This window comes from Cynocephalus volans, chromosome 14 (assembly GCF_027409185.1).
Source record: "Cynocephalus volans isolate mCynVol1 chromosome 14, mCynVol1.pri, whole genome shotgun sequence".
In the NCBI taxonomy this organism is placed as follows: domain Eukaryota; kingdom Metazoa; phylum Chordata; class Mammalia; order Dermoptera; family Cynocephalidae; genus Cynocephalus; species Cynocephalus volans.
In genome coordinates this window covers 42,182,245-42,192,500 of record NC_084473.1, presented here as the reverse complement: position 1 = coordinate 42,192,500, position 10,256 = coordinate 42,182,245, and the positions used below count along the sequence as shown (strand labels likewise).

Genomic DNA, 10,256 nt, shown 5'->3' with positions numbered 1-10,256 from the left:
CGCCGGCCCCTGCACGTCCCTGGAGCCCCTGCGGGCGGCAGCGGCCCGAGGGGACAGGGGTGCTGCCTTCGGGCTTGGCGAAGGGCGGGGACGCTCCCCGCTCCCTCCAGCTTGGCCCGCGGCTCAGGGTTGGGCTTGGGGCGAGAATCTCCCCTTGCAAGGGAACAGCTCCACGTTCGAGCTGGAGCTGGGTCATCGGGCATGGCTCGGGCCAGTCAGTACAGTTATCCCTGCTGCTGAGCAGAACGGACGAGAGGCATTCGTTTGCTCGGAGCAGAGCACCAGGCCAGCTGAAATAGCTCTCATTATTAAAAATATATATCACGGGTGCACGTTTGTATCTTTACTCAGGGCGTCCAGCTCTGCAGAATATTCCCCTAGGGTTCTACACACTCACCCCTCACAACACGGAACAGGAGAATTATTCCTTAGTCCAGTATCAGCAAGGTGTGGAATTTGACTCTTAAGCTAGCATGAAGACAGTAAAACTAAGGCTATTTAGTTATTTACGGAAATTAATTTTCGTTGACCCACTAGTCAGTGGTTATTTATGGAGTACTAACAAAATATTAAAGTAAGAGGCATGTTTAGAGATTTATAGAAAGTGCTGTGCTTAGCAGGGTAGTGTACAACGTAGGAAATAAAAAGAGGAGGTTGCTGTCCACTGGGTGCTGACACACTAAAGTTCCAGACAAAGGAGAGGCAGACGCCAGGACTTGAATGCCTCGCATGTGCCAACACACTACAGATCTTGGGGGGTGGGTAGTCAGAGGGTATCAGGCACAATGCTGAACATCTCTGCTGGTGGAAAAACCCAGGCCTTTGCTCTCCTGAGCTGTCATTGAGAAACTAAAAGCATTTGTTGTTCTAAAGGGAAAGTGAATGACATGCCATTGAAGCAGCCACCAGCTGATCCCTGTAGCTCCAGCCCAACTGTAGCCCGAGGGCAGAGAACCCCCCCCCCCCCCCCCAGGTAAAGCCCTCTGAGCCATTCCTTTTGTTCTGGCGAGAGGTTGAAAAGGAGAAACATCGTAGTTGAGAAGCAGGTAAGATCTGAATAACATGCCATTCTGGCCATTCTGTTTTTATTTTCTGATTGTGAGCAGTGGGACTGATTCTACCAGTAAGAGGATGATGATTTAACTTTCAGTTCACAAAGCACCATTTCTTCTCCAGGGGCTAATGGAGCCCAATGGACCCAAAGAAATGGGAACCCAGAAAGTGAGAATTTCCTTTCTCTTGCTTGGAAGATCCAATTCATTTTGCTTACAATTTTTCAAAATTCCAAACACTTCTACATTACATCATAGTCCTGGGAAATAAAGAATGCTATTCACATTGTCCCAAGAGAAAATTAAGGTCAGGCCTTTACTTTTCTGCAGTCACAACTTGTGAAATCAGGGCAAGTCAAAGTCTCTTGCCAAGGTCAGAAGAAGGGAGATTTCATAAGGCACAAAATTACAAAAGTAATACATGTTATACAAGTCACTGTGACATGTATTAGCAAACATGAGAATCCTAAAAAGTTTTTGGTGGAACACTCGCCTCTCAGTGTCCTATATTGCTCTATATCCATAAATAATAAAAAGGCTGATAACATTGCTTTATGTAAGCAGGCTTAGAAATCACTCTCAGATAAGTGCTTTTGACCTAAATCTTGTAGCGCCTCATCCTGACATATAACCCCACAACTGTGAAATTCTGTGTGAGATTTAATAGTCTCAAACTGCCAACTGACCCAGCCATAAAGCAAGCAGAGATAAAGATTTACAGTCCAACATGATACAATTAGACATTCACCTTCTATTTATTTCAGTACAGCTAAGCATTTAACCTACTTAAAAGCCGAAGGTTTTTCATTAAAATATAAATGCATCTTTATTATTCATTCTCTGCCACCTCCCCTTGCATCTTACAAATTAGGCTATTATGAATGAAAAGATTAGTTTGTTTCAGAGAAAGGAGTAAATAAGAATGGTTTCTGTAAAATCCTTCTAGAAATGCAAAGATAAAAGACGGCTTTACCACACAAAATAATCAGATACAAATAGCTGTTCAGAAGCAACACACCTAAGGAGTACTTTAATCAAATATTTAGGTTACCTGCCAAAAACACCATGATCTCTTCAAAATGCAATGCGGATTAAAGTGTTATCTAACACAAGCAGAAAACTAACCTTGGAGTGGAAGTTTGAAATGTGTTCATCATAATTTTCATGTCTTTGGATAGAGAAACCAGCTTTTTCAGCTAAATTGCAAAACTGGTTTAAAGTATTCCCTCGGCATGGGGCGAATACCATCGCTTTCCCCTAGAACATTAAAAGGAAATTCACACATTTTAAAACTGGAAGGCAACCAACCATAACAGACATTGGTCAAAGCATTTAATATACTGCTCTCAGGTAGAAAAACTCAATTGTTGTTGAGATGTCTGCACAGGATGGGCATTCACAGTAAGAATGACTTCAAAGATGGAGATACATCAAATAAGAAAAAAAAATTATTATTTCACATTCAAATGGCCAGTTGCTGTGTTTAATTCTTTTCAAACAATGCATATAATAAACAAAATATGATTGGAAGTTGGTGTTCTAAACAGTACACACTGTTTCGGGTACAATGGTTTAAACCATGGACTAGATTTTTAGAGTAACTGGTCCAGGGCAGTGCCACTCACCTTGTGACTCCTTAGCACCTGCCAACCCATCTGGAGCATGTGGCAATGGGTGCTTATAAATGTTTGTTTATTGCACTCTGAAAATTCAGTACCAAGAAATCCACAGAGACAAGTAACCACAATTCCTATTGGAAAGTTTTCACATTTTAGTCCTGCCACCAGCCTTTTCTGTGTCCACACTGTAAGAGACAGGCTCCAGGATCTTTGTTTCCAGCTTCATTGAATCTCTCATAACGGTCATCACTATAGCAAAGCAGCTCCTCACAGTACTCAAATGATTGCTTTTCAAAGGAAGTTGTATAATGAGGGTAAACAGGCTTTTCTAAATAAACCACACAATCTTAGGAGATTGTTGCAGCAGGGAGAAAAGGAGTTCATGAATAAGATACATACCGGATCTCAGAAGGCCATCTGACATAAACCTCCACGATCACCATTTACTAACTTTTGGGTGCACATGGATTTTTTTCTCCCCCTTGCAGATGTGTATGGAATGACCAAACTTTAGAATCTTCTCTTTCTTTCTTTCTTTCTTTTTAAAGATGGCTGTATTCTTCTGTTAATTTCAAGGTTATATTTTTACCTCTGTGTAATGCCACTTCAGGTTTATGAGGGAATCATGAAAACATATCCCAGTTTGTTATGAAAGGCGGTTTACCATTCATACCTACCAACTATTTCTTGAACATCTAGTACGTGTCAGACACTGGTCTAGGCATTCACACATACGTCATCTCTTGAGTCGTCAAACCACCTTACATTGTAGGTATTATCAGCTCCATTTTATGGGATGCTCAGACAGGTTGAATAATTAGCCAAGGGAACACAACCAGAAAATGATTAGAAGCTCTACTTGACTCTTTCCACTATACTACATTGTCTTATTAGTTAGTAATAGTGATGACAATAATAATGATAGCTACCACTGTGCTAGGTGCTTCACAAACTCTCCTTTAATCCCCATCAATGATCTTCTCAACAACCTTGTATGGTAAACATTGCCTTTCACAAATGACTAAACATGCAGTGCAGGGTTTGCAGAGTCCAGGGAGGTACTGTGTGGTGGACTTAAAGGGAGTCTCCACCATTAAACAGCCACATCACCTCAAGACAATCAGAAGAAAAAGCATAGAAATGTTGAGCTAGAGGGACCTTGGAGATGACAGTGTCCAGCCTCTTCATTTTGTAGATGAGGACCTCAAGCCATCCTAGCTGACCCACTGAGCCTGCTCATCCATCACTTGGGAAGAGCAAAGCCTGCCTGCATTTTTAACGCCAGCAAGTTGCAAGGAGCAAATGAGGTGGCGAATGTGAAAATAATTTGAAAAACAAGGTTAGACAGATGCAACATTAGAAAAATCCACACCATCTAAAAGTGCTATAAAAGTTCTATCAATTCCCTCTCCCTCTCCTCCTCTCTCCTTCATTTACCTGCAAGAAAATACGCTGATACACTGTCGTGGACATCAAGTATGTTTTCATACTGTGTTTACATAGACATGTACACACTCAGGTACATAATTATAGCAGCACCAGCCATGCCACTACACTTAAGGTTCCGTCAGCTTTTCCAATATTATTGCTATTTTCAGGCAGTTTTCAAACTTAGCAGCAAAAATTCATTTTTATTTGGTAGTAGATATAATACATGATCTCAGCAGGACAGCAAAATTCTCCACTAAAAAAAAAAAAAAAAAAGGAGAGAGGTTGGCCAGTTAGCTCAGGTGGTTAGAGCATGGTGCTAATAACATCAAGGTCCAGGGTTCGATCCCTGTGGCCAGCACAAAAAATAAAAGAAAAGGAAGGACTAGTAGCAGGTCGTTTTAGTCATTTCTAAGAGCTGGTTGCCCTTCTGGATTTTTGAATAATGGAAGTTGTTTTATTTTAATGGCACCTGCAATAACTGTCTTCCAATTACAATGGAAGGGTAATTGTTAATAGCTATGACCTGAGCTATATATCATGATGTTTTTAGGGCTGCAGGTTTCTTGGTTGGGCTGATGTTTGCAGTCACAAAGCACATGTTCCCCACATCCCACCTACTTGTTGGTTGGGGTGAGCTGTTAGGGAACCACAACTAAGCATATGGCAGCACTCTTTGCCCAAATACCTCTTCCCTCCTTTAGGTCTCAGTGCCCTTCCCTGACTACTCTACCCAGAACAGCAGCCCCCTCCCATCACTCTGCACCCCTCTCCTGCTTTATTTTTGTTCTTAGGACTTATCACCAATGACACACATTGTGTCCTTGTTTGTTGTTGCGCATCTCCTCCAGCTGGAAACCACACTCCATGACAATGGTATCTTCTAATATTTTATTCACTGCATTCTCTCAGTGCCTAGCATATAGTAGGCACTTGGTCAGTATTTGTTGAGAGAAAAAACTAAACCCAGACATCGAATAATCTGAAAAATGCAAGTCTTTGGGAATGTGAAGCCTACATTCTATTGTTAATTCTTTTGAAAAGATTTTCTCCAAGATTTTACAGAGTCAGCTGCTATGCTGAGGTTTCAGAGGGTAGCATTCTGTACACAATACTGTATCCACAGAAAGAGAAAGAGCAAACAGTTGTTTTAATCTCTAATTACTTGGTTATGAGTTTTAAATTTTTTTCTTTTTCATTTTGTTGAATACAGATGCCTTTGAAATGCGGATTAATATTAAGGAGGGAAAATAGTACATTATCCATTCATTCAGTAAACATTCACTGAGCCCTACTGAGAGCCAACATCTGCCCCACCCCATAATGAATGGTTTCAGAAGCCCCCAGGATCCCCAGGGGAGCAGAACACTTCATCTGTGGAGCAGTACAATCAGAGGCAGCAAAAATCAAAACATGAAAAAGAATATAGATTTCAAATTAACCCACCACTTTAGAAAAGTTATTTTCGATTTGCCAAAGCATAACTTTTTAAGCATTCAGTCACAGAATCATATTAAATCCAGAATGAAAATTCAATTGAATGTAAAACTTTGATTGATGAGCAGAAATTTGAGAAAATTTACTTATTCCTGGAGAGAAGAGAGAGACGTTCCACTAAACAGCAATGCTACTGTTTATATTGTGACTTCAGTTGTTGTTATTTTGCTAGACTACTCTACACTCATGTATTACACGGTTTATAATTCTGGAAAAAATCAGTATGCTTCAGATTTATTTTAAAAGGAATATGCTATGCCAATGACATACTTTTATTACTTTTTCATTTCCAGGCAACCAACTATTAAATACCGATTACATGTTTAAGCTTATGCTTTTTTTCTATTTCTTTACCTGGTTTCTGAGATGCTGCTTTCGTCTGCTTCCTCTCCTACCGTCTCTCTCAGTCTCTCTCAGTCACCTTTCCTGGCTTCTCTTCTCCCACCTGCCCCTTAATTGACAGTGATCCCCAGGGCTCTGCCTACGTTTTATCCCTGTTCTACATAATTCTAGGCAAATGTACCAAAGTCCATAGCTTCAAACTTTCACTTATACATCAATAACTCTCAAGTGTACAACTAGAGCATTTGCCATTGTCCAGGGCCCACACCCATATTTCCAAGTGCATACTAGATCTCTTCATATAGATATTCTGAAAAATACCTTTAATTCATTCTGTCTAAAATCAAACTCAACATCCTTGAAACCAAACTCCCACCCTGCACAGGACACTATCCACCAAACACAACACACACATGCATGCACAGACGTACACATGCACTCTCACATGCATACACACATGCTCAGACACACAAGCTGAATACCTACTAGTTACCAAGTTCTTCCACACCCATCACCTTCAAAATGAAGCTAGAAACCTGGGAAACATGGCATTGCCTTTTAAAACCTTTCAGCGCTACATACTACACCTGCATCACTGTCACCTGCTGCAGGTGGTTCTCAAACTGTGTTCTGAATTGCTTCAAGGGTGACCTGGACAGATAAAAGGGAGACCAAGACAGAGGAAGCACCAGTCTTCTCACATCCAGTTTAACTAAAGCTGCTTCACTTTCATTTGTTTTATCTGGTACTAACTAAAAATGTTTTGACCAAAGAGTTCTGCCATTTAAACCAGGCTTGAAAACCACTGACATAGGCCCCACCTTCTTGGGATGAATTCACCTGACCCATGTCCCATCGCCTGCCACTCCTTCATACTCACCTTGGGCTCCAGTCAGACCAAACTAATCGCAGCCCCTAACATGTTCTTTCGCGTATCCCTGTGTCTTCCAACATGCAAACATTCCCTTTGGGTGGAATGCCTCTCTTACCTCCAGTTCTTTGTCTGCCCGGTGAACTCTTACATCCCTCAGCACCCAGATTTGACGCCCTACCCCTGTGATGCCTTTGCTGACCTCTCTGGCTTCCATACTGTGCCTCCTCTCCCAGTCAGCCACTTCCACCCCTGCCCCACGGCTACCCATGCCACTGCTACGCCCTCAACACTTCAGCAGGTGACTATTCACCTGCTGATCTCTCACACAGGACCAGGAGCTCCTTTGGGGCAGGATTATGTTGTATCTCACTCCATCCCCAGGTCCTAGCACAGTGTCTGGCACTCAATAAATATTTTCTGAGTGAATCTCTCAGTGATTATCCATTCAATTCCCTCCTTGCCATTGTCAGGTCTTCACTAGCTCTTATATGGATGAGTCCAGGTCGAAGTTGGCCCACACTGGACATCTCAGGAGCCTCGCTGCTTTCAAGCTCTCCCTTACTCCAATCCAGACTTTATGCTGTGGCCAGAGTGATCTTTCTAGAATCCACATCTGACCACACCACTACTCAAAAATCTTCAATGGCTCTCTATTACCCATATGATAAATCCCAGTCTCTTCATCATAGCGTTCTTGGACTTTCATAAAACGGTACCCCAAACTAACTCTTTTTTTTTCTTTTTTTCTTTTTTTTCTTTTTTTATTTTTATTTTTTTTTTAATTTTATTTTGTCGATATACATTGTAGCTGATTAATGCTCCCCATCACCAAAACCTCCCTCCCTTCTCCCTCCCCCCATCCCCCCCAACCATGTCCTTTCTGTTTGTTTGTTGTATCAACTTCAAATAATTGTGGTTGTTATATCTTCTTCCCCCCCCCCCCCGGTTTGTGTGTGTATGTGTGTATGTGTGTGTGTGAATTTATATATTAATTTTTAGCTCCCACCAATAAGTGAGAACATGTGGTATTTCTCTTTCTGTGCCTGACTTGTTTCACTTAATATAATTCTCTCAAGGTCCATCCATGTTGTTGCAAATGGCAGTATTTCATTCGTTTTTATAGCTGAGTAGTATTCCATTGTGTAGATGTACCACATTTTCCGTATCCACTCATCTGATGATGGGCATTTGGGCTGGTTCCAACTCTTGGCTATTGTAAAGAGTGCTGCGATGAACATTGGGGAACAGGTATACCTTCGACTTGATGATTTCCATTCCTCTGGGTATATTCCCAACAGTGGGATGGCTGGGTCGTATGGTAGATCTATTTGCAATTGTTTAAGGAACCTCCATACCATTTTCAAACTAACTCTTTAACCTCATCTCCTGCCCTCTCCAAAACCACACAGGCACTCTTATACTCCAGCCAGAGCAAACTTCTTGTTGATCCCAAAACACACCATGCCTTTTCATACTCCACACATGTGAGCACTGTGCCCTCTACCAGAGATGCTACCTTCTTGTCGCTTCTTAGGCTTAGAAAGCCCTGCTTACTATTTAAGACTGAAGTCAAATACCACCGCTTCTAGGGAAACACTCCTCAGGCAGTGAGTCCCTCCCAGTGCTTCCGCATGGCACTTCTTTGCTAGTGCCTCTTTACCTAGTATCACATTGCATTGTGATTCCTGGTAGCTCATGTATTAACCTGTCCTGCTAAACGATGAGATTCTTACTCACAGTGCTTCTTACTCACAGTTATATCCCTACCCCACAGTCCTCAGCACAGTGCCAAGGAGATAGTAGTTGCTCAACAAATGGTTTTTGAGTCAGGACAGTCCAAACCCTTCAGTATCTCACTTTCTCTTAAAGGTATAAACTAGAAAGATTTGGGAACCAAATAGAAATAGCACCAGGCTGTATTTTGCACTGTCCACTATAGTTCCACCTGTGTGTGTGTGTTTCATCTCTGCAACCAGATGATAAATTCATTGCAGGCGGAGACCTACCGCCTGTCTTGGTATTCTCTGCTGAGCACACAGTACTGTACTTGCTGAGTCAGCACCTGGGCAGACTTGGGAAAAGAACAACTTAGGGCTGGGCCCCTGCTTTGAGAGTCTTAAAGCCATTCAGGGGCTCTCTATTGCTACACCCCATGTTTCGAGAGCTCTCCTACATCTGAGTGAGCTAGGTGTAGCTGAACAGCTTTTCACCAAGAACAGGTGAGGATTTGCTGGGCCTCTGACCCAGCACGCAGGCAAGAACCCAGGCATTCTTCTGCACCATCACAGCTCACCGCACTGACCCCACATACCCAAGGCAATTTCCCCAAAACCAGCAAAAACAGATGTCTGTGCAGACATGGGCAGAGGTGATTTAAAAAGATGAGGAATTCTATCAATAAAAAGAAATTGCAATGATTTACATTTACAGCACTCCTGAGATATAGGCAGGACTCCAGGAATTTGGTGGTCAGCTAGGGCCAGCTCCTGAAGAAGGTTAAATGAATCCCGCAGGGATATTTTTGAATTCTTGAGAATTGGTTAGCAGTGACAACAAGCTGGAGAGCTGTCAATACTGTGTCCCCAGCCTTCCCCTCATGGCCTGAGTAAACTCACCCTACAGAGCTTGCTTGGCTCCCTCCAGTACCCAAAGCCATTTCAGAGGAACATGAGGAGATACAATTTGTTTCTTGTCATTTCTGTACTAAAGTTCAACTTGTAGGCTGCTGTGGCTCTATTTTAAATTACATTTGAGTCCTCTGATATTGGACATTGCTGTTGTCACAGACTTTAAGGAGCACAGTGACAGAGAGTCACCCTATCAATCACCAGCAACAAGAAGCAAGAGGGAACAAGGTGGGGGTGGGTCGCTTCTTGGAATGAGTAAAATTTGCTGACTTCCTTTTCAATTTCTATTCTATTCTTTCCACCTGAAATTTGCTAGAGGGCCCCTTGTAGTAACCTGGCAGGAGTCAACTGTCTTTACAGTTTCTCTAAACCAGCTAGTTAAGGAAAGTTTCCATTTTGGACAAGTGACAAACATTCCCTGCTGAAATTTGAGGCTTCCATAATGACTTTCCAGGCACAGCTATTCAGCCCTGGGATTTGACATTGCCTGTGAGCCAACCCAGGAGTCCACCCTGGGGGCTAAGCTCTCTCTGGGGGCCTGTTTCCCTCATTCATGAGTCCATTATAAAAACTGAGAAGCAGGGAAACTCCCCCCCTCCATCTACTCCCTTTGCTTCTGGACCCTCTGACCCCAGACAGCTGATTTGCTCAAGCTAGAAATCTAGCAACCACACTCCGAATGGCAGAATTCATTTCTTCCCACAGCTTGACACTTGAACCTTCATCTTGCAATTATTTGGTTCTTGCCAATGTAGTACTCTCTCTCCCTCTACTCCGTGGGGGCTGACTATAGTAAAAAGTGGTCTTCATCCAGGTA

At 42.5% G+C, this 10,256-nt stretch overlaps 1 protein-coding gene across 3 annotated transcripts in view; it reads right to left on the bottom strand.

The window, feature by feature from the left end:
• Positions 1–10,256, bottom strand: part of CAMKMT (calmodulin-lysine N-methyltransferase) — a 391,924-nt gene that overhangs the window by 3,938 nt on the left and 377,730 nt on the right. The window contains exons 10-11 of one of the 3 annotated variants that reach the window (XR_010021683.1): positions 4,109–4,355; positions 2,262–2,309 (exon numbers count right to left, since the gene is read on the bottom strand). The exons of 1 other annotated variant lie outside the window; for it this stretch is intronic. Coding sequence is in view for 1 of the 2 variants with exons in the window: in XM_063078638.1 (XP_062934708.1) it covers positions 2,178–2,309 (132 nt within the window). In the remaining variant the exon portion in view is untranslated. Of the gene's footprint in view, positions 1–2,177; positions 2,310–4,108; positions 4,356–10,256 lie in introns of those variants that run through there. One more of the 3 variants, XM_063078638.1, reaches the window with a different exon arrangement.